At 44.0% G+C, this 25,602-nt stretch overlaps 1 protein-coding gene across 7 annotated transcripts in view; it reads right to left on the bottom strand.

The window, feature by feature from the left end:
* The window catches only part of ANO7 (anoctamin 7), a 179,134-nt gene extending 154,723 nt beyond the window's left edge, over nucleotides 1-24,411 (bottom strand). For 2 of the 7 annotated variants that reach the window (XR_015057729.1, XR_015057732.1), the window contains exons 1-2: nucleotides 24,217-24,410; nucleotides 6,779-6,941 (exon numbers count right to left, since the gene is read on the bottom strand). Coding sequence is in view for 3 of the 7 variants with exons in the window: in XM_085879606.1 (XP_085735732.1) it covers nucleotides 6,779-6,941; nucleotides 24,217-24,330 (277 nt within the window). In the remaining 4 variants the exon portion in view is untranslated. Of the gene's footprint in view, nucleotides 1-6,778; nucleotides 6,942-24,216 lie in introns of all 7 variants that reach the window. The other 5 variants (XR_015057731.1, XR_015057733.1, XM_085879606.1 and 2 more) reach the window with 5 other exon arrangements.
* Nucleotides 24,412-25,602: the final 1,191 nt, after the last annotated feature.

Raw genomic sequence — 25,602 nt, forward strand, 5'->3', positions numbered from 1 at the left:
AAAAATTCCAGTTCGGTTTGGACTATGTGGTACTTTAATCTCTCCAAAGCGGCAAATTCAACTTCAAAAATCCACCAAAGATTCAGACGAGCCAGATTTGAAAAACATTACGAGACTTGAACCCAAAAGTTTTTTCACAAAATCTGGAAAACATGGTCGCGACGATTCTTACAGCAATATGAACATTTGAGGATAGCTGCATCCCCTACAGGGTAAAGGGTTGGGTTCAAGGTCAAAAAAAAAAAAAACTGGAAAAATCCCCACAACCGGTTTCATGACCCTATTTAGATAATAAAATCCTTAAAATTTCCAGGAAAAAAAAAAAAAAAGAAAACTATACTTTTGTGAAAATGTGTGTCAGTGTGGAGATAAATTTTGAAGACGACCAAGCCCATAATATAAATGGTCTCCAACAGATGATCATGCAGTACAAGACTTTCGAAATGACATAATCCGCCGAATGCTCGGTGAGCATGTGCAGACACTCCAGGAAACGGCGGTGTTCAGGACACGCAGTGGTCGCTCACGTCGCACCACCACGGTAGGCCTAGAGATGATTGGACGATCTTCGGCGGTGTATGCTGTGTGCGCTCGTTGCACTTACTCAAACAAAACATGAGCTTGAAGGATGACTTTCAATAGACTGCGGCAATGAAGCTGTTCTGTATATCGTGTGTGCCGGAGAAGTATTGTCACATAAAATGTCTCACAAAGCTTCTAAAATGAGCCAAAAATACTTGGAAATGTACCAGTGAGAAAAGGGGTGCCTCCACACATCAAAAGAGTTGGAGAACTTTCTGAATTTACACAAAAAGCTGATAGCTCGCAGCTCCCCGTACTGCAAACTCCCAAGGCCACGCATATCGGTTCAAGTCCCAAAGGCTCAAATGTGGGTGTGTTCTCCCCAAACCTTCGACCATCACTGCCACCGAGTGGACATTATATTAAAGATTGCAGGATTGCCTCGTGTGAACAAGGCAGACTTGGTGATTTATTTAATGGATGTCTTCAATTGGAAAGCTTGTACAATCATCACCAACATTCAGGTAGACTACCCATTGGAAGACAACGCATCTGGTTTGGTTGCTTATTAAGAAGGATGGTGGCATGTTAATGTGCAGCGTAAGTTTATTGATGATATCTCCTATTTATCATGTTTGAAAGGAGTGGGTGGTGGGGGGGGGGGGAGGGAAGGGGTAGGGGCTGTTTTGAGAAATTAATACAAGGCTGTTACCTTGACTTGTTACCAGATTGTCAGGTCAGATCAGATTGGATCTGTGGCTTGCTACAGGTACCATGTATACCTGTACTAAACTGTTCCAAGGTCGGGTTGGCGGTGACTAAACCGTCTCCCCTCCCCACCCCCCCCCTCCAAGTTTCTTGGTGAGGAGGGTGTTTGATATTGACACCCATCAGGATTAAAAACAAAACCTGTCAAAGGGTGGAGGAGCTCCTTGTGAGCAAATGACCATCCATATCTAGTGCCCAACTGTGTCTGCGGACGTCCTCCTGCAGTTGGGTTACTATTTATGAGGAGGTTGGTGGCAGGATTTGCACTACGGCCACCGTAAAAATTCCACAAAACATACAAAAAGCATTAAAAAAAAAAATCTGAAAACCCACTCCGTGGGAGTACCTCCTGTGCAGCTTCCCTTCGCAGGGCAGCTCACCGGATGACGGGATTGGGGCAAAGCCTTCGGGACCGCAAATCTTTGATGATAGGAGGGAAACCGCGGGATAACCTACCCGGGTCAGATTGCGGTAGTGCGCGTCGGGATGGTGCTCAAGTGTCGTCTACCAGATGGCAGTCTCCTTTGGTTAACCTGAGGCGGTCCCTTCGGGTAGGTGCCTGGAATGTCCAATCCCAAAGACATGATGATCACCTGTCTCTGTTATCATCTGAGCTCAAGCGTTTGGACATCAGGATTGCAGCACTCTCTGAGGTTCGGAGACCGGATTGCGGTTAGATCATGGCGGGTGGTTACACCTACTACTGGTCTGGTCACTCTGATGGTTACCACACCCAGGGAGTTGCTCCAGCTGTGTCCAATAAGCTGACTCCAATGATAATTGAGGGAACACCGGCAATGAGCGTATTATGAGACGAAGGATTCGTCACTCCTTGGGTGTCATTTCCCTGGTCTCTGTTTATGCTCCGACTGAGGCGAGTGATCTCACCGTGAAGGATGCATTCTACACCACACTCGAGTCTGTGGTTGATCAGTGCCCCAGGCAAGATACTCTTCTCGTCTTGGAGGATTTCAATGCATTGACTGTAACTGAAAGGAATGGTTAAGAGATGCGAGTTGGTCCCCATGGGTCTGGGACTGTGAACCAGAATAGCACTAAATTCCGTGACTTTGCAAGAAGTCGTGGACTTAGGGTGGCTGGTTCATGGTTTCAGCACCCATAAGCTCATCGCTGGACTTGGTATTCCAATGCTGGCGGTGTGGCAAAGGAGATTGACCATGTTCTCGTTGATGGTCGCTGGAGGATGATCCAGAACTGCAGGGTCCACTGGAGTGCTCAGTTCCTCAATACTGACCACAGGCTTGTTTTAGCAACTCTTAACTTGCAGTTTCAATCCAGGAGAATGGTTGCAAACAGGCTGTGCAGAGATTTGAGGGGTCCCAGTGCTTTGGGGGATCCTGAAGAGTTGTGGAGTGCCTTCAAGACCACCATCTTTGATGTTGCTGGAAGATGTTGTGGAACTCACCGGAGGGTGAAGAGGACTTTTGTCTCAAGAGGGACACTGGATACCATTGAACGGAGTTGCAGGGCCAGGCTTAATGGCAGAGCTGAGCTGTTCAGGGAGCTGAGGCGTAAAACTGTGCGTGGACTAAGGGTGGACAAGGAGGCCTATGTGAGAGGAATCTGTGAGGGGGTAGAGCATCAGCTGTGGTGAAGTGATTCTCGTCCTGCTTACAGGGGAATTCACACATTTCTTTTGGCCAAGCCCATCCCTTGGTGCACTGCAGTTAGAGCAGAGGGTGGTGGGATCTTGACAGAGAAGTCCGAAGTGAAGGCCCGCTGGGCCGGTTACTTTGAACGGCTGCACCAGGCTGATCCACTCGTTGTCGAGTTGGATGTTAGGGGTGTTACAATCCATATTACTGACCCTCCAATCAACTGTGGTCCACCTTTGTTTGTGGAAACACAGGCTGCGGTGAATCAGTTGAAACGGGGAAAAGCTCCAGGGATCTGTGGCATCCATGCTGAACTCCTCAAGCTGGTGGAAATGCTGCACTCGTGTTGTTGCATGCAGTTCTGTGCTCTTGCTGGAACACAGGCATAATCCCAACTGAATGGAAGAGGGGCCTTGTTGTCCCTCTCTGGAAAGGGAAGGGTGATCGTCAAGACTGCAACAACTACTGAGGGGTGACGCTGCTCTCAGTGACGGGCAAGGTCTTTGCTTGGATAATTCTTGATAGGGTTCGCCACCATCTGTTTGTGCACCAGCATCCAGAGCAGTCAGGCTTCACACCAAAGAGGTCAACGATTGACCATATCCTTGCTCTTCGGGTCCTCACCGAACGCAGACGAGAGTTTCAGCAGGGGCTGCTTGCAGCCTATGCTGATCTCTGTAAAGCGTTCGATTCAGTGAATCGGGATGTCCTCTGGAGGATTCTTGGTCTTCGTGGGGTGCCACCAAAACTGATCGATCCGATGTCTGAACTCTACTCTGGTACTGAGAGTGCTGTGATATTGGTGGTACCATCTCTGACTTATTTCCAGTTGTTACTGGAGTTCGTCAAGGGTGGGTGCTGGCCCCCACACTTTTCAGCAATTGTCGGGACTGGATTCTGGGGAGGATGTCATGGAGATGAAGCTGCAGTGCATCGTTTGGGAATGTCAAGATCTCTGACCTTGATTTTGCTGATTTAGCGGAGATGTTGGATATCCTTTTGGGGGCCCTCGAGGTGCTGAATGAGGAGTCAGAGCAACTGGGATTATGGGTTTCTTGGGTCAAAACTAAGATCCAGGCTTTCAATGACATATTGGATGTGTCTTGTCTGTGCCTGTTTGTGGTGAGGATGTTGAGGTCATGGAGAGATTCACTTACCTTGGCAGTGATATTCATGTCTCTGATGGCTGTGAGCCAGAGGTCAACAGACGTCTGGGTTGGGCTTGGGGAGTCATGGAATCACTGGATCATGGGGTGTGGCACTGCCGGTACCTGTGCGGGAGGACGAAAGTCCGAGTCTTCAGGTCCATGGTGCTTCCAGTCTTGCTCTATGGATGTGAGACTTGGACTCTGACCAGGGATCTGAGACGGAGACTTAATTCCTTTGGTACCAGGTCTCTTCGGAGAATCTTTGGCTATCGCTGTTCGGACTTTGTGTCCAATGAGCGGTTGCTGAGAGAGACTCAAATGACATTTGTTACCTGCATAGTCTGCGAGCGTCAGCTGCGGCTGTATGGACATGTCTCATTTTCCTGATGCTGATCCTGCTCACCATATTCTCTCAGCGAGGGAGCCTCGTGAGTGTTGGAGACCAACGGGCCGACCACGTGCCTGCAACAGGTTGACCATCATCTCAAGGAGATGGGGATGGGCCAGGCATCTGGGGGATGGCCAGACGGAGGCCCCTGGAGTATCGGGGGAAAGTGGATGCTGCGACGTGCTGCTCTGGCACATGCTCCCATACCTGACCTCACCTGTTACCTTGTATTAACAGGAAATGATGGAAACTCAATCCCTCTCATCCACTGATATTATTCGTATTTCCTATATTTCCTCAAGTCCGACTGTGCATTTAGGAATATAACAATTATGGTTAACCATCTTCAAAATTGCACTCTTTCATCAAAATGCTGAAAATTATGTTAAAAACACTTTGAATTACCCATTCCATGGGCATTCATACAGCAATCGCAGTCATTCATACATCATTTTGAAAGTCACATTCTAATAGCCCGTGCATATACACAATGATCCGAAATGGGAAAATGAGTGAGAGTGGATGAACAGAGCCTGAATTAACAAGGCCTTTTTGTGTACAAAATTTAAGCTTATGGTAGAGGGAGGTGAGAAAAAAGATTTAAAAAATTGAGATATTGACAATGGTGCAGTGGGACAACACATCGACTTCACAAAGTGATGACCAAAACATGAGAGGAGAGGAGAGTAGAGGGAAGCAAATGTAGCAACAGGCCATGATCATCCACCAAGCGGAATCCTTCACATTTGGGTTTTCGAAGTTTTAGAATGTGGCATGTTTCTATTTGAGTTTATTTGCTTGTGTTTTAAGGAAACGACAGGTTAATTGCTGTCAATGGGCTGTTGTGTGGGTGAGGTGAGGTGAGGTCAGGTCAGGTATGGGAGCATGCGCAAGAGCAGCATATTTCTGCTTCCACTTTCTGCCGGTACTCTATGGGCCTCTGTCTGGCCATCCTCCAGGCAAATGCCTGGCACATCCCCATCTCCTTGAGATGCTGATCAACCTGCTGCAACCACGAGGCACGTGGTCAGCCCATTGGCCTCCTCCAGTCATGAGGCTACCTCGCTGAGAGAATCTGGTGAGCAGGATTAGCATCAGGAAAACGATCCACATGCCCAGACAGCCACAGCTAATGCTCACAGACGATGCAGTAAGAAATCTCATTTGAGTCTCTCTCTCTGCAACAGCTCATCAGACACAAAGTCCGACCAGTGATAGGCAAGGATTCTCCAAAGAGACCTGGTACGAAAGGAATTCAGTTTCCATCTTAGATCCCTCGTCAGAGTCCAAATCTCACATTCGTAGAGCAAGACTGGAAGCACCAAGGACCTGAAGACTCAAGACTTTCGTCCTGCACAGGTACTGACAGCGCCACACCCCATGATCTAGTGAATCCATGATTCCCCAGGCCCGACCCAGACATCCATTGACCTCTGGCTTACAGCCAGCAGAGACATGAATATCACTACTGAGCAAGTGAATCTCTCTGTGACCTCAACATCCTCACCACAAATAGGTACAAACAAGATAGCAGCATCCAATATGTCATTGACAGACCCCCCCCCCCCAAAGGGACTGCCTCAGGTTAACCCAAGGAGACCACTGTCTGCTGGACGACACCTCATCACCACTCTGACACACACTACCACAATCTGACCTGGGAAGGTTACCCTATCGCTTTCCTCCTCTCATCGAAGAGTGGGGGCCACGAAGGCTATGCCTCAATCCCGTTATCTGGTGAGCTGCCTTGCGGAGGTCAGCTGCACAAGATGTACTCACATGGAGTGGGTTTTCAATTTTCTTTACCGTTTCCTTGCGTTTTGCGGAGTGAGGGGTTCTACGGTGGCCGTAGCACAAATCCTGCCGCCAACTTCCTTAAAAAAGTAACCAAACTGCAGGACGACGTCTGCAGGAACAGTTGGGCTCGAGATGTGGATGGCCGTTGGCTCACAAGGAGCTCCTCCACCCTTTGAAAGGTTTTGTTTTTAATCCTGCTGGATGTCCATATCATACACCCTCCTCACCAGAAAACCAGGTGGAGGAGACGGTTCAGTTGCAGACAACCCAGCCATGAAACAGGCTTGTACAGGTTTACATGGCACCTGTAAGCAAGTCACAGATCTGATCTGGCTTGACCTGACAATAGGTGCTGGTGGAGAAATACACTTTCATTTCAATTCTTTCAACAATGACAATGGCTGAACTCATCATAAAAATATGCAAAGGTATTATCCAATGTATAATCTGAGGCATACCTGGAACATTTGAATGAACATATTAAAGATGCATTGATACTTAGCAACTTGCCAGTGAATATTTATGATGAAGATACTTACCAATTTTGATTCTGCCGTCACGAAAGAAATTTCCTTTGTTGCAGCGAGGCTGCTGAGGACTGTTGTTGTGTGCGTAGATACCTTCCCAGACATTTTCTATGGAGACAGCATAGTCATGCTGCCGATCATTGGCATTTTTTGAATTGACGCCTTCACAGGCACTCTGTTGGGGTGGCAGTGGGTGCAAGTCAGGGGATGAGAATAATCTCAAAATACAACACAATATATCAGTACGATTCCACACTTAGAATGTTTCTTAAAAAGAGAAAAGGATGTGAAAAGCATACATGTTGATAGGTCTTATGAGATATACTGTTCTTGCATGAATCAAACAACAACAACCACTACAAGCTGGCAAATTAACAGGGGAATGACAAAACTGCAGCAAGGGATAGATGGATAAACTCACCTGCAGATGGAATCATCAGGACAAAGTTTGGGTACAACAGAATGGGTAGTATGAAAATGAGAGTTCAGACCACTTGGCCTGTTGATCACCTTTCAGAAGATATGACCATGTAAACCATTAACTATGCAATCATATTACCTTCAGGAGACAGCAAGCAGATGAAGAATACAGACAACTGGACAAAGCTGTAAAAATTAGTTGCAAGGGAGACAAGAGAAGCTGGATGGAGGACAAAGAGAGAGAGGCACAAGAGGCAGCGAATTGGAATGACACCAGAACACTGCACAGAATATTGCAATGACTGAGTGGTATGAGCAGTCACAAATCAGTACCAATAATGGACAAAAATGGCAGAATGTTACTAACAAATGAAGAGCAGTATGAGAGGTGGAGAGAACACTTCGGTGAGGTCCTCAACCAACCCATCCCAAGCTCCACATTCATATTCGAGGATGAGATTCTTCCTCGGCTAGGTGTTAACATGGGTGAAATTAGCACGTCAGAGGTCAGAAGAGCAGTCAATAATCTGAACAACAAGACGCCTGGACTCGATGAGATTCCAGCAGAACTGCTGAAGCATGTTAAGAATGCCGGTGCAGCAAACCCGACTGACCTCTTTAACAAGACCAGAACAGCTGAGGATGTCCCAGACGACTGGAGAAAGGGAGTCATCATCAAAATGCCGAAAAAGAGTAATCTTTGATAGTGACTGCAACAACTAGAGAGGAATCATGTTGTTGGCAGTACCTGGGAAGGATTTCTGCACAGTACTCCTGAACAGATTATGTAGACATAAGATTCAAGACTCAGATTGCAGACAAGAACATTCATTGCTGATGACTCCACCCTCCGCCGTACCATCGGTCATCCCTCAGACCAGCAAACCGCAGCTTCTTCGCTCTCTGCAGATCCGGATAAAATCACAAACTGGTCCAACACGTGGAACATGTCTTTAAATCCTGACAAATGTCACACTCTCATTATGTCTCTCCGAAAGGACTGTTTAGACCCCCCCCCCCCCCCACATCTACTTTCTCAACAATCCTCTGGAAGAAGTCCTTTCATTCAAGCCTCTGGGTCTCACCATGATCTTTCCTGAGAAAGCCACATTTCCAAACTGGCCTCCAAAGACAGTCGTCGACTGGGAATCCTCCGTCGTGCAAAGTCATTCCTCGGCCCACCTGAGCTCCTGACCACATACAAAGCTTTCGTCCGCAGTCTGATGGAGTACTGCTCTCCCCTCTGGGCTGGTGCTCCTGCCCCTCACCTTTCTCAGCTTCACACTGTGGAAACCAAGGCAATTAGAATCATTTGTATCTCCCGTGATAAGGCTGAGTCTTTGGGCCTCTCACTCGATCACCGCAGGCAGGCTGGTGGTCTTTCTGTCTTCTACCATCTCCTATCCGGTCTCACCCCCCTGCTTTGTCTGCGATATGTCCCCCCCCCCCCATATTTCCACAGGGCGCTCAAGGTCCGCCAACAACCCCCTTATGGTAAAACTACCAAAATCACGAATCATTGCTCACCTTCACTCTTTCATTGCTCTTTTTCCCCGCCTTTGGAATAAACTCCCACACACTCTTCAATCTCATTCTTCCCTCCAGGCCTTCAAAACAGCTGATCACCACCACCTCTTATCTTCCCCCATCCAAAACCTCGATCTTTTCTACCTCCGTTAATCCACCCCAAACCCACCTCCTTCAAATTCCCTGATTTCCTTCCTGAAAGTCCCTGTAATGTCCATCTTGTATTCCCCATGTTCCCCGCCCCATCCCTCTCCCTTCCACAGATCACCTAATGTCTCTGTTCCCCACTGTTTTGTCCCTCTCACTCCCTCCCCTCTCGCCACATGCCCCCCTTGCTGTGCGTTGTGTGATTGCTCTCACACGAGCCTCGACAATGTATACAAAAAAAGAGACATCTGGCAACCTGAACCATGCAAAGTGACAGAACAGAGAGGATTTCATGTGTATGTTGTGAAACCGCTGAATGGTGACAGTCAAAGGGTAGTCCACCATCGAGAAATTTTGGATTCTCAAACTTTTGTGACAGAAATTGAACCAGCTTCTAATTCCACTTGTGAGGATACTGCCTGCAATGGCAGTGCGTGAGATGTCGTGAGTGGTGATCGTGTTGTAAACGATGCCACGCTGTCTGAATCCTGTGTCAATTCCCACAACAGTGGAGTGAGTGGTGTCCCAACCGACAGCAATGCATTGCCTGAATCTCCCTCTTTTCTATTCATTGGATGATGGTGGTGGTGGGGTGGTGAACGATGCCAGCACACCACCTCAATCAATCTATTGTTTCACTTTATTGTGATGATGTCACTGACAGTCACAGGAGTGCTTTGCGATCAGCAATAGAGCCCAATCAATTGTGTTCTGATTCCAGAATCAGTGCTGATGCATTCAGTGATTATGTGCAAAATGTGTCTTTTGATTCTGAGGATAATCCTGTGCAAATTGCTGATGTGAATTTAGGAGTCATTGAAAGTGACTATGTTGCGCCAACAACAGTGACTGTAGTGACACCACCTCAAATATCGATGTGATTTCACCATGACGAACATCGAGTGAATTCTGGACTGCATCGCAACCCACTTAATCAGCCGAGAATGGTCCAACATGAGGAAAGCGAATTGCACATCAATCCAGATGTGTTGGCAGATATTACTAAAACTCAGGTGCTGCTTGTGCAACTTTTAATGAAAGCATCTGGGGACAAAGAGACTTTGAAATGACAATAGACTTGAACTAACCGATTAATCTTTCAAAACATTTGCTAAATTGCTTTTTTTTTTTTAGTTCATTGAACTTAAATCAGTTTGTAGTTGCTTACATGTAGTCAGAGGAAGCCTATTTTAGGTGGATTTCAAGTTGAATGTATGTGGAGCAGTACTCCATCAGGCTGCGGATGAAAGCTTTGTATGTGGTCAGGAGCTCAGGTGGGCCGAGGAAGGACTTTGCACAACGGAGGATTCCCAGTCGACGACTGGCTTTGGAGGCCAGGTTGGAAATGTGGCTTTTCCCAGAAAAGATCATGGCAGATAGTGAGACCCAGAAGCTTGAAAGAAAGGACTTCTTCCAGAGGATTGTTGAGAAAGTAGATGGGGTGGGGGTTCCAAACGGTCCTTTCGGACAGCAAGCTCTCTAGCTTGTCAGAGGAAAAGGACACAGAGTCCAGGGACAGTTGGGTGTGACTGGTAAGGTGGGTACAGAAAGCGATGGGATTCAGACACAAGATTTCGATGCAAACACCGAGTTTAGGCATTCAGCCTTTTCACGTGGGGTATCAGCAGTGCGGCCATTTGAGGGAATGGAAGGTAATGGAGGGGGAACATACACCAGAAACTTTTTTTGATCAGACGCCACCAGGATTTGGAGGAGGGAGAGAGGTTTGAGAGTTCAGACTTGAGATTAGAAAGAAGTTGTTTTCTGGCTCTCCGGAGGGTAGATACACACTTGTTTTGAGCTTTATGGAAGGAACTGAGATTGCCCTCAGTTGGGTTTGCTTTCCATGAGGCAAAGGCAAAGTTAAATTGATCTTATCTAGTTTTTCTGTTCAAATGCTTTTGCGAGCATTTCCATGATCTTTTTGAGTTAAATGTAACAAATAAAAGATGTTTCAAGCTATTAAAACAAAAACCTTTTGTTGAACTTCCCACAATTCTCATCAACTCTTGGTACACCATTTTAAGTAAACGATGCGGTTCACCACGGATTAGTTGTGCTAATCACTGCATTTAAAGCGAGACTCATGTACGTACGATATCTAAAATGTTTTCCCATCTTTATCCCCCCCCCCCCCCCAGAGGGAGGGAGCGGGATATTGTAATCGTCCGGTTTGTTTGTCTGTCTGTCTGTTAGCAACTTTACGGCAAAACGGCTTTAGCAAACACTATCAAATTTAATCCACAGGTGGGCAATGAACCTTGGACAACCCCATTAACTTTTGGGTCCAATTGGATCAAAGGTCAAGGTCAAGGTCACGAAAAGATCAAAATCGTTTTGCGCTCAAAACTTAGTCAAAAATGATCTGATTTACTTCAAACTAAGCTTATAGTGAACCTTATTCTATTTGTCACTTATAATCCTACCCATTCCTATAGTGAAAAATGCATATTTGTGAAGATCGGTAGGGTCCGAAGTTTTGGGGGTCATCGTCATCGGTCAAAATTACAAATTTTCCATAAAAACTAAAACATGGTTACGAAAATACAACTTTACGGGAAAACGGCTGGCTCAAACACTGTCAAATTGTATCCACAGGTCGGTAATGAACCTCTGACGACCCCATTAACTTTTGGGTCCAATTCGGTCAAAGGTCAAGGTCAGGCCATGAAAAGGTCAAAATCGTTTTTTGCTCATAACTTCGTCAAAAATGGTTTAATTGACTTCAAACTAAGACTAAAATATTCCTTATTATCAACATTCAGGTTAATGATGTGTCAAATTTAAATTTGATCCACAGAATAACTTTATGCCTTAAATGGGAGGGATTTGTTGTGCCTGGCACCACTTGTTTACTGATGTGTCAGCGCAAATGGAACATCCCCAAGTTATTGTTTAGGACTATAGACTGTCTTGGTTCGTTGACGATTGATTAGCTGAGATAAATGTAAGAGCTTATAATGCAGGAATCCTTGCACACAATTGCACGACATTGTAGTGCAAGATCCTAGTGCTGTAGATTAAATTGAAAGAAAGCAGAGCTAATAACTGAATTCAACATTATGTAGGGATTGTGGCTTACAGGTCAGTGTAAGAGTCCCCCCCCCTCCATCTATGTTTGATTCTTTTCCACAAGGGTGATTTTGTATAAGTTTGTTATGCATTAATATGCAAAGAAGATTAAAGATTTATTACGATGGGGGATATGTTCTTTATCTCCCTTTGCCTGTGTGGCTAAACTGCAGCTGTTGTGACAATGTTGTCGCCCGGGGGTGAGTGTTGGATTGGCCTGCTTACTGCATGATGCTTTTCCTCCATCTCCACCTGCAATGCTCAAATAAACTGTTGATAGCAATACAAGTTGTTCCTCTCTCACTCAAGAGCTGCACTCACGTTCCTGCAGATTGTGTCATGGTGGATCAGGCCCACCAGCTGACGTGCAGATAAGTCTGGGTCAATGGCAGCATAAGTAGGTGAAGAAAATAAAAACTCTACCTCTGGTCAATGAGGAAATAACATTTTAGCACAAAATGTAAATTAACAACACAATATACTTTCATCCATCTGCAACAAGTCATGGTGGATTTTGAGTCATGATCGAGCTTCCAGCATGATTAAATAACCTTTTGAGGAATAAGAGCAACACAATTTTGGCAAGCATCCCAAGTAAATTAATATGGCTTGATCTTCATTTAATTAATCTTCACACCACAGTCGAGTTGGGTTGTTGTGTGGCCTCCTCATTGTCTTTTGAGTTTTCTGGAGTTTAATCACCAGCGACACCGGATCTGGTCTCCCAGGTAAGATTTGTTTCATTACAATATTAAACAAGAAATAGAGCAATCAGATTGCAGACCCTCACAAAGACTTGGTTTGTGTGATGTGTTATGGAATTTTAAATAAACATAAGTGGAATTGCTACTTTATAACTGCTGGCAGTGAGGACCGGTTAAGGCCCCGTCACACCTTGATGTTTTAGCTAGCGTATGCCGACGTATGAAAAATTTGGCAAATACGCTGGCACACGTTGAATACGTTATGGGTAGGTTTTGTATACGTTAAGAGCATGCTGAAGCATGCTGGCATACATCGTAGTACGCCGAGCTCGTCGACAAATTTTAAGCATGCTCAAAATTTTCCGACGTGCTTGGCGTATGACTCACACGTTCCGCATACACTGGCCATAAGTTGTAGGCACGTTATGCGATCGTTGACACACGTTACTTGTAAGTTACTCATAAGTCGAAATACGTCGAGGTAATTTCTAGCGTACCCGAAACTTATTTCTAACCTATGAGTAACATGCTTTGAACCTATGTGTAACGTATCTCAAACGCATATTGACGTATGTAGACGTATTTGATTGACGTCTTCCGGGCGACCACAGAACTTACTGAACATGTTTCTAACTTACAGCTACCGTATAATGGCATAGTGGCAGCGTTTAGGGGAATTGGTAAATAAAAATGGGCTTCACAGGAGGAACCAGTCAGTGTTCCAGACTCCATGTTTTTTATTATTATATTTTTTCTTTGGCATGACGGTGATGTTGACACTTCGATGTCTAGTGCGGTTATGATTTGAATCGTCGAGCGGCAGCCTTTTAATAAGCTACGCCACATGATCGTTGGCGATACTCTGCCGCACTATGCATAAGTTAGACGATCGTTGGGCATAAGTTGTGAACGCCAACAACACGCTAAGCATTCATTGGTATAAGTTATCTATAAGTTATCTATAAGTTATCGAAACGTTCTGTGTACATTACTAATATGTTATGCATACGTCCAACTCGTTATTATACGACCAAAACTGAAAAAAACAACATCAATAGTTCAGCGTACGCCAGCGTTTTACATACATTTTGATATGTTGCCATACGCTCGCTAAAATGTCAAGGTGTGACAGGGCCTTTACCTCAAATGGCCGCAGTGCTGATACCGCACGTGAAAAGGCTGAATGCTTAAACTCCGTGTTTGCATCTAAATATTGTGTCCGAAACCAAGCTGTCCTCCTTTGATCAGACACCTGACCCTGACCAATCATGTTTATGATTATTCAATTTAATTTGGAATGGGATTAAAATAAATTCAATTCAAATCAAATGGAAGCCCAAATAGGTACAGTCCTGCAATGGAGTCATCAGAAGGACCCTGAACAAGCAAAAAGTAAAGATGAAGTTATCAGGAGGAACCTGGATAGGATTCACATTTTAGCTGCTACTCCTCTATTCTCAAACCCATCCAGGCACAGCCAAGTGAGCCTTATAACAACAACAATAAAAAACATCAAAAATAATCCAGATTCAAAAAAATTATCATTCTGGCTGCCAGACAATGTATCCAATCAGGTTGAAATGTAAAACATATATTCCCAATCACTACTAGATCATAATTGTGAAGTTTCGCATCAATTAATGAAGTGGTTCAATGGAAATGAATTTTTTAAGATTTTTGCTCAATCCAATATGGCTGCCAGATCATGTGGCATCAATAATTATTCATGAATACCCTGGTATTCCCAAGACCTGGCCAGCCATTCTGGAGAAGATTTTTTGTAGGTTTTAGGGTAAATCCAATATGGCTGCAAAACCATGTGACCTCCGTCAAATGTGTGAACGCTTTGTTCCTCATGGATATGCGGTCCGATGTGTAAAGTTTCGCCTCGATCTGTTCAGCCATTTCAAAGATTTTTGAAGGTTTAAAAAATAAAAATAAAAAGGGGCTGCCAAATAATATGACCGATGATGCCATCAATTTTTTTTTCTGTGGACCAATTTATGCCGAGATGACCCTCAAAATTTTTCATACTGATCTGATGTAGCGTTCCACATATGCAATTATGATGTCATAACAAAGGCACCTATGACGTCATAAAAAAAACGCATTCCCCATGAGGAGTACTTGCCATGTTCCAAGTTTAAATTTTTAACTTGATGAGGTTTCAAAGATACAAAGGTCCAAAGTTTTTGTTTTTCCAACATGGCTGCCACAACACATGACCGATGACATCATAATTATCATTAAAACATTATACACGAGTAGTTGCTCATATGGTGAAAATTTTGTCTCAATCTGACAAGCGGTTTCAGAGAAAAACATGAAAGTTCTGTGCAGACAAACATACAAACAAACACACAAACATACAAACAAATGAAAAATCGTGCTCAGCACGACACTTGGCGAATTAGTTGACCTTTCCGTGTGGTGGTCCAAGCTGTAATGTCATGGAATGTGTGTTGTTTATTTGTTCGTACATTAATAAAATGACGCGACGTCACAAATAACAATCATCAGGCGCGCGTTGTCATGGTAACGGCAGCAGATTGAAAATTTTCACAACTCATTTAAGGCCACCATGTGACATTCAACAATTTATCATCGGTGCTTGTTGCCTTCATTCTGATTGTAGAAAATATTTGAAAATACCTAGGAACATTGCTTTTCAACCAGCTTTACGACCCCGTTATCAGGTTTGAAATATGGTGTAAAACAAAAATATGTATTTTATATGTGTGTTTTTCATGTTTTGAGTGACCCTGACCTTGACCTTGGGTCAATTTCGATCAAACTTTGTAAACATGTTAATATTACATGCATAAATAGACAGGATAAGTTTAAATATAATAAGTGCAAAACTGTTTGAGAAATAGCCATGTGTAATTCACAAAATTCCCCATTGGTTTATAATGGGCGATAATATAAAGTGATGCAGAATCCAGATCCTGATGTTGAACATCACCAAAAGTCACATATCTTTTTGCACTGTGGATTTCTATCAGTAGTTAAAATTTCATCCAAATCGGTTAAGAATTGTGACCTGAAGAACGAATAGAATTTTTTTAAATCACGCCAATAGCTAAAAACTTTGACGTCATACGCTTGCAAAAACTGTGCATAATTTGTACTAACATGCATTTTAAAACATTTAGATATTCCATTGAAGTTTGTTTTGGCGTCAACAGGAAGTCGCTACGACTTCCAGTTACTGAGTTATGTTGAAAAGCTTGTTTTCACCTTTTTTGACGTAACGTCGTGACGTTAAGTGCGATTAATGATGTGATTTGATCCCAGACTATTTCAGCAAGATTGGCTATCACGTGTTAAAATTTTAGAACGATTGCTTCAGTAGTTTCGGCTGCACACGAGCATAAACATTTTTTAAAAAATGACGTCAATAGGCAAAAATTTGACGTCATACGCTTGCGAAAACTATGCGTAATTTGTAATAAGATGCATTTAGTAATCATTTAGATATTTGAATGAAGTTTAATTTGGCGTCAACAAGGTCACAGAGTTATGTCCAAAAATGTGTTTTCACGTTGTGTGACGTCACGTCGCGACGTTTAGTCCGATTAAGACGGGGTTTGAACGCGGACCGTCTCAGGTGGATTGCCTATCAGGTGTAAAAATTTAAGAACGACTGGTCCAGCCGTTTGGGCTGCAGAGGACCGGACAAACAAACAAACAAACAAACAAACAAATGGAACAGACCAACATACTTGACAAAATCAAAGATTTCGCTAAGTAACAAACCAAACAAACAAACAAATGGACCCAAATGCAATCTCCTCTCCTCTGGTGAGGATAATAAACAGCTCTGAGTGGGCTAATGGTCATTTCTTGAGGTTGTAATTCAGATCACTGCTGAATCCAAAATCTGGGAAATGTTACGAACGTTAAACTCGAGTCCATTGTGAGGAACCCCTTTGGGAGTCCCCTTGATCCAAAACTGAAAAATCTCAGACCAAGTGATCCTGTGGACCATCTAATACAAGGGGTGTATCACCCAGACCCCCGCCACCCCCACACCTCCAAAGGCCCAATGATCTGAAATCGAAAATCAATGCCCGAGTGATTGTTGGTGCTACTCTCTTGTATTAATGTGTCAAGTTTCAGAAAAATCAGCCAGGTGATAAGGGAGGAGTAGCGAAAATAGCAACATGTTTACAGACGACCGACGGACATCATCACGATCCATTTTACAAGTTCGTCTCTTCGAGAATCGAGATGAGATTACCTAATAAGTGGATTCTCTATTTTTATCGTAATCGTTTTAAAGCTGTGAATTAATTGCTTTTGAATAATTCTTAGAACAGACTCGAGAAAACTTTCACTTTTAGGAGATTCAAACATTAACAACATATCTATAAAAAAAATTCTAACTCTACTCCCATCCTCTTTAAAGGTCCCATGACACTCAAAAGTTTCTGGTTATTTATATATTAACTTGACCTTCTTAGTGAAGAAACCACCCATGTTTCATTTTTTAAAATCAACAATGGGATAATTAGACCAATATTTCGAACATTTGTAGTGCTTTTCACAACTTGCTATGCCCCGCCCCGAAAAAAAAGTTGAGTTCAGCGAACTGCAGGTCACGTGACCGTTGACGTCATCTCCAGAACGCGACTCGCACAGAGTGGATTGATTAGACGTCGCGCGCCGTATAAAGTACGTACAAATGCATTGTGCACATGTGTTTGCTATCTCACTGATCATCTTAATTCCTGTGATTGTTTCGCGGAAAAGAAATTCTGCTTCTGAGCCGTGTTTGCACAACAATCACAAGGCAATTACTTATCCCTTTACTACCTTGTCGTAGTCGTGTACAAATCCAATACATGTATGCACAATAAAGGGCTATACCATGTCCACAAAATATAAAATGTGACTGTTGAACCTTTCCATTAAAAAAGAAACTTACAGGGACATACGAGTAAAATACTAGAGATTAATATTGCATCATTTCAAGGCGCAAGGAGATAATTTTAAAATCAAACAATGTGAAAAACCTGCACCCACATTTTGCAGCTTATTGAATTGTTCGTTGAAACCAGCCTGCTGGGATAGGTACGATTCCCCATACATGCAAGCCAGGTATGGCTGCACTCGACATACATGGGTTTATTCTAAAGTGAAGGTACTGCTTCCATTGGCTTTCTATTCATTAACAATTCGCCAAAATGCTGAAATAAATGAACAGGAAAAAAAATATGTTGGCACAACTATGAAAAACAAATTTATCTGTCCTATTACACGGCCTCATATCCTCGGGACTCTTACGCATTGACTTGTACATTGTGTGCATGCTAATACAAGTTACTTGTCAACTCGAGTCTAGACGAGGCCGATAAATCCGTCGTCCGTCCGACTCGTCCGATAAATCTAACATGCTGTAGCTTTCTTTTATTATTCTCTTTTCTTCATTGTTTTCTACTGGCGCTACATGACGACAGTAGGAATAAAATAAATAAAAATGCAACAGAACGTCAGATTTATCGGACTACTCTAGACAATTGTGTTGCAAGGTGTGTTCTGCACACAAGTTTTCATCATATCCGGACAGCGAGATTGCTTCGTTTTATGCGCGCAGAGATACGGCCGATGACATGGGCTGGCCTTGTTTGCGATTCATTTGCCGTGGTGCAACATGTCCGCTGCGCTGCACTGGTCACGTCACCTCACTAAAATATTTCTGATATCGAGCAGTATGCAAGTCAAATTTACATTATTGAATTACGAATAGGATTTAGTCTAACTTGTTGTTATTGCCAAGTCTTCCTCCCGATCCTTCGATGTCCTCCCGATCATCATGAACTCTGGGAATTTCATCGCCATTTTCCTCTGCTTGTCCTGCTTCGGGCTCGAACTGGTAAGGCCGTATTTCATTTCCAACTGCCTGAACTTCACCTCCCGCGACTACGTTATCCGACAATTCTCCATCTGATTCAAACCAAAATCCTTCATTTCTCTCACACTCACTGTCGCTACCAGACAAATCAAAGTCCATGTCATCCATTATTCAAAACCGAATGCTTGATTTTTTTAAAAGCAGAAATGACGAAGCGTTTGAGTTGACCAATCGAATGTGGAAACACACAGCAAGCCAATAGAATCACGTCGACCACCAACCCGAGTAATTTACGTGCAGCCTTTGTTGTTCTGGAGATGACGTCATGTGGGTTACGCCTCTTTCAGTGGATTTCGGCAGAATTTTTAGGGGTGTTCCCAAAGAGGTTTGTTTTTTTTATTTTACAGAACGAGTATTGTGAAAAAAACATTGTCAGATCAGAAATCACGATGAAAAACTACGATAGGACATACATATATATATATATATATATATATACATACATACATACATATATATATATATATATATATATATATATACATATATGCAATTTCAGTACTTTTGAGTGTAATGGGACCTTTAATGCGGAACTCCAAGCTAATCCAGGAGATGGGTAAAAGTGTATGGGCTCAATATCAGGAGAATTTTTGTCTAAACAAGTTTTACAAAACACTTCAAAAATATCTGTAAGAGGAAGAACATCCATTAGTAAATCATGTCCATGACATTCTCCCGATATTTAATGTTTCCCAAATATTAAGTATTTCCCATACTTTCTTTGCATGTTTATAATCATCAGAAATATTAATATCGTTCAGTTTGTTTTAAAAATCTTCATGACTTGGATAATGAATTTCATTATTTTTTTTTCAAAAGGTATCGACATAAACATAAGGATAAACTTGTTTCGAATTATTATTCTTCCTTTTCACCAGATAGCTCATATCTACAGTCGTTCCACCTCTTTTGTCATTAATCAACTCTTGTTGTAGAGTTGGAAAAGATTTTAAACTTTCAGCCAATTCTGGAGAGTTTGCCATAAATTTAAAGTAATCTAAAAATTGAACATTGGATTTTTGAATCGGATAGGATGCTGCAAAACAAACATACGTTTCATCCCTTGAAGGATGGCAGAGATATAATCAGAGTATGACATAATTATTTTATAGATAAGTACCTTAGTTATGAAAAAAAAAACACAACGGAGAAAATAAACTTTGAATTACAAGCATTATGAGCTACTCCAAATTTCCTTATATATGACAATAGTATCGAACTTTGTCTTTTCCAAAGGGTGAATGATATATATATATATATATATATATATATATATATATATATATTTATATATATATATATATATATATATATATAAATATATATATATATATATATATATATATCAGTACATTGCATTACCCATAGGGATAGGGTGGTTGTGTTCCCCAACCCCATCCCCCTTCACCCTAGCACGCACGCACACATGTGGCCAATTACATTTTTAATGTGAGTAAACATACAAATGCAATTCTGACAATTCAACCCCCCCCCACACTCACCAGAAGAAATCGCCCCTCCCCAAGCATCAACCTCCCCCTCCCAACTCTGTCCCATGTATGCTCTTCCCCTCCACCCCAACCACAACTCCTCCCAACCTTATGGGATCAAACCCCTTCCCATCCCCACTTAACCACCACCCCCCACACTGAACGTCTTCACCTCCACAGCTCAATCTCCCCCTTCCAAATCTGTCCCATCTTTACTCCCCAGCCCCTCCTCCCACTCATAAAAACAAATGGCCATTCCCACACAAAAACAGCAAAATATTTAACACTTTCCACTCCCCTATCATGTTATCACCGACATCACAAAAACCCGTCACAGTCACCCGTCCAACTCGCTATTTCAAGAGAAAATAGTCGTGGACAAGGGATAAAAAAAGACATAAAATGTCATCGCCACCATTGTTTTTGTTATTTTGCTGTATGGAGTTAAATGGCTCGTCAATATTTATCTGCAACTAAAATGGCCGCCAGTCTACCAGTCGGCCATTTTTGATCAGACAGCAAAATAAAGTGAGGTGAATGTGTATGCCACCATGTACTGTGCTTGTACCAAGTTTGAGCAAAATCTGACCATGCATGTTTGAGAAATGGTTGGGGACACATTTAAGTATAAAAATGGCCACCAGGCAGCCATGCTGGATCTGATCTCTTACTTTGATTGGCTGCACCAGGCTGATCCACTTGCTGTCGATTTGGATGGCAGGGGTGTAACAATCCATATTACTGACCCTCCAATCAACTGTGGTCCACCTTTGTTTGTGGAAACACAGGCTGCGGTTAACCGGTTGAAATGGGGTGAAGCTCCAGGGATCTGTGGCATCCAAGCTGAACTTCTCAAGGCTGGTGGAAATGCTGCACTCGTGTCGTTGCATGCAGTTCTGTGCTCTGCCTGTAACACCGGCAACATCCAAACGGACTGGAAGAGGGGCCTTGTTGTCCCTCTCTGGAAAGGGAAGGGTGATCGCCAAGACTGCAACAACGACCAAGGGGTGACGCTGCTCTTAGTGCCGGGCAAAGTCTTTGCTCGGATAATTAATTCTTGATAGGGTTCGCCACCATCTGCTTGAGCACCAGCATCCAGAGCAGTCACGCTTTACACCAAAGAGGTCAACGATTGACCGTATCCTTCCTCTTCGTGTCCTCACCGAACGCAGACGAGAGTTTCGGCAGGAGCTGCTTGCAGCCTATGTTGATCTTTGTAAAGCGTTCGATTCAGTGAATCGGGATTTCCTCTGGAGGATTCTTGGTCTTCGTGGGGTGCCACCAAAACTGATCGATCTGATGTCTGAACTCTACTCTGGTACTGAGAGTGCTGTGCAGTGTGGTGGTACCATCTCTGACTTATTTCCAGTTGTTACTGGAGTTTGTCAGGGGTGTGTACTGGCTCCCACACTTTTCAGCACTTGTATGGACTGGATTTTGGAGAGGATGCAAGAGAGATCAAGCAGTGGTGCATTATTTGGGAATGTCAAGATCTCTGACCTTGATTTCGCAGATGATGCATTCGTCATTGCGGAGACTTTAGATATGCTTTTGAGGCCCTCGGAGTGCTGAATGATGAGTCGGAGTCGCTGGGATTATGGGTTTCTTGGGTCAAAACTAAGATCCAGGCTTTCAATGACATCTTGGATGCTGCTGTCCTGTCTGTGCCTGTTTGTGGTGAGGATGTTGAGGCCGTGGAGAGATTCACTAACCTTGACAGTGATATTAATGTCTCTGCTGGCTGGACGACGAAAGTCTGAGTCTTCAGGTCCTTGGTGGTTCCAGTCTTGCTCTATGGATGTGAGACTTGGAGTCTGACCAGGAATCTGAGATGGAGACAATTCCTTTGGTACCAGGTCTCTTCGGAGAATCCTTGGCAATCGCTGGTTGGACTTTGTGTCCAACAAGCGGTTGCTGAGACTCAAATGAGATTTGTTACCTGCATAGTCCGTGAGCATCAGCTGCGGCTGCATGGACATGTGGCTTGTTTTTCTGACGCTGATCCTGCTCACCAGATTCTCTCAGCGAGGGAGTCTCGTGAGTGGAGGAGACCAATGGGCCGACCACATGCTTCGTGGTTGCAGCAGGTTGATCGGCATCTCAAGGAGATGGGGATGGGCCAGGCATCTGACTGGGCGATGGCCAGACAAAGGCTCCTGGAAGACCGGCGGAAAGTGGACGCAGCGACGCGCTGCTCTGGCGCATGCCCCCATACCTGACCTGACCTAATGGGGAATAAGTGTGATTTTTAAAAATGACGTCATCGGTGTCTTCGTTATGTCGTCATAATTGCATATGCAGAACGCTACATCCGATGAGTATGAAAATTTTTGAGGGTCATCTAGGGATAAAATGTTCCACAAAATGTATTTTTGATGTCATCGGTCACGTGATTCGGCAGCCATTTTTAACCTTCAAAAAACACCTTCTCTTAAATGGCTGAACCAGTCATCACTGCCAGCAGTTATAAAGTGGCAGTTCTAATTATGTCTCATTAATTATGTAACATCAGTACACAAACTGGTATGTTACATTAAAAAGAATGAATAAAAAAGCCAAACAAAATTACACAAACACCGCACAATACAAGTCCTGGTGAGGGTCCGCAATCTCTGATTGCTCTTTTTGTTGTTCCATTTGGAAAGATGCCTGCATCGCCAAGAGGAGTCGAGACGGACAAAGGAATATCAAAATTCAAAGGCGGGATTAGGAAATCTCTGCTGAAAACCAAAACTACGCATCATGAAGGTGGGTTTATCCATAGTGGATGAAATCAAGAGGAAGTTGATTGAGGTGTGCTAACCATCGCTGAAAGCAAGTGGAGGTGTACTAACCACAGCAGTTAGCACACCTCAATCGAATTCCTGTTCATTTCATCCATTATTCTACCTGTTCGCCGATGCAGATAGACATTATAGCCTTCATCAGCAAGACCAGTTCATCAGATTGGGTTTATCCAGAGTTTGTTCAAAACATTGAGGTGTGTGTGTGTGTGTGTGTGTGTGTGTGTGTGTGTGTGTGTGTGTGTGTGTGTGTGTGTGTGTGTGTGTGTGTGTGTGTTCGTTCTGTGCATGCTCATGTGTACGTTTTTGTCTTGCTTTATGACACGGGCTGGCGGTCAACGCGGTATCAATAATCCCTCCTCCATATACCCTTTACACCCACCCACCTTTCTCTATCCTCCACCAAACCACTCCTTACCAGACTCAATGGTGTAATGATTCGAGCGTGTCATGGCAGTCATACGTGCTGCTTCCGTGCTTGACGTTCAGCATTTAAAAAGGATAGAGCACGGACAAACAACCATTTCACAGGCTTGTTCGGTCATTGACGTCCTCCTGCACCGACGTTCCTTGAGAGACAATATTACCAAATTATTATTTATTTTTGGTACTTTCCCCCTCCACTCTGCCAAGCACCCCCGCACCACCCCCTCAACCTCTCTCTGATATCTCCAACCACGGGTGCCACTCAAGGTGCGTCGCTCTTCTCCCTCATTTCAACACACACAGATGGTTCGGACGTTTGGGAGGATCACGGCGGGATATTCAAACGAGGCCATGAAGCACTCGGTCGATGGAAAGTTTTGCAGCACCACGGGTTTTCGGTCCATGACCAGTCATCCAGCCTGGAACGGCGCGCAAACTGCTTCAAGGATTCAAACTCGGACTCCGGAGTGTTCGTTTCTGGGATTCACGGCACGAATGCAGGGTGCGGGGCACAGTTCGGGGATTGATAATAAAATAAATCATCTGATGTCACCTCGATTAAACAACGTTGTGATCATCACGCTCAAGTGCCAATCGAAGAAGAATAATAATAATAAGAATAATAAGAAGAGTGCAGAGATTTTTATTTTCTCCTCAGCCGATATGGCTGCAGCGCCCGGGTTCGCGCGGAAAACCCAGTCCTTCCTTGATGAACACGCCGGGTTGAAATAGCTGGGAGCGGGAGGGGTCAGCGCGTTAAGGAGTCGTCATCGCAGGCGTTACGCCAACAAAGTGACACCCGCCGCCGGCTCTCACCCCCGGCTGCGGGGACAATGCGGCAAACGAGGTGCTCGGCGAGGCCGCTCAGACTCGGTTGTAACTGTGCGGTCGTTCCTCCACAAACCGTCGACCCGTGAAGGGTGCGAAGAAAGGCCGGAACGCTGGGAACGGTGGAGGTACTCACATTGGGTTGGGTGCTCGTGTGCCCGGGTCTGCAGCCTCGCCAAGACTCCCAGTCCGTGACGAGCACCTTTCGCGAGCGGTGACCGGCTCCGCCAAGCGCGCGCCCGCACTCCATGTCCGGCCACGAACGAGCTCGGCGATGCGCGCGAGCCCCCAGCAGCAGCAGCAGCAGCAGCACCACACGCCTCCCGGAGACCACGCCTCCTTATTCATTCTCTCCATATTTTATTATTTATGAACGCATTGTTCTCACTCATGGATTTTTATTTTCTCTTTATTTGTGTGTACGTCGCAATCTCTCGTATTTTCCCTTCCTATTGAAAACCCTCGATGTACTGTTTAATTAAATAATTACCTCCACCGACGAAGGTGAAGGTTATGTTATGTTTTCACCCCTTTCTGTCTTACTTGGCAAAACTTTTTTTTCTCCAAATATGTTGGTCTGTCTGTCTGTCTGTCACATGGTTATTGGCCACAGTTTTCAAGCAATCGTTTTGAAATTTTTGTGTGTGTGCAGGTGACCGGCCAAGGACAGCAATACTATACTACATTTTGGTGAAAATCCGAATCCAGATCCAGATCTGAGAATGTTTTAAAATTGATTCTTCACCATTGAGAGATCAGGCCAAAAACGATATGGAGCACAATATCTCAAAAGGTTATGGATGGATTCACACGAAACTTGGTGGACGGGTTGGGAGTGCCAGGGGGAAGAATAGATTCAATTTTGGTGAAGATCTAAATCCGGATCTGGATACAATAATTATTTAATTTAAGTGATTATTCACTATTGAGAGATCGGGCCAAAAACTAGGTGGAGCATGATATTTCAAAAATGTATTGGGCCCGGTATGTTCTCGTGGATCACGCATTGCGTGGCGGAGGTACGCGCTCTAACGAGTGCCCTTCTAGTTTTAATACGTGACTTTCAAATCGCAGTAAATTAACCCAATCCTCACCTTCGTGGTTGCTCCCAGTCAGACCACGCCAGCGGTTGTCAATTAGCATGACCAAAAGCTGTGATGCTTTTTGGCCATTTGGCACATACAGGATGTTCCAAAAATATCAGGACAATTTTGGTTGTTAATATATGTAGAACCACAAATGATACAATCTATACCCTTTGTTTTTTTTAATACAGAACCTCCTAAGGTTTTGTGCACACCATTAATACACTTCAATGTGAGCTCCGTTTGTCGTGCGCAGGACATCGAGGTGGTACATGAGTTCTTGCCATGTTCACCTCAGCATGTTTGCGTCCATCAGTGCATATGCAACTGTGATCCGAGAACGCAGATCCTGTAGCTTTGCCACCTTGGTGTTGTAGACAACATCGTTGGGACAAACCCCCACAGAAAGAAATCAAGGGTGGTTATGTTTGGCGATT

This window comes from Eptatretus burgeri, chromosome 4 (genome assembly GCF_056783735.1).
Source record: "Eptatretus burgeri isolate ZD-2024b chromosome 4, Ebu_testis_v1, whole genome shotgun sequence".
NCBI lineage: Eukaryota > Metazoa > Chordata > Myxini > Myxiniformes > Myxinidae > Eptatretus > Eptatretus burgeri.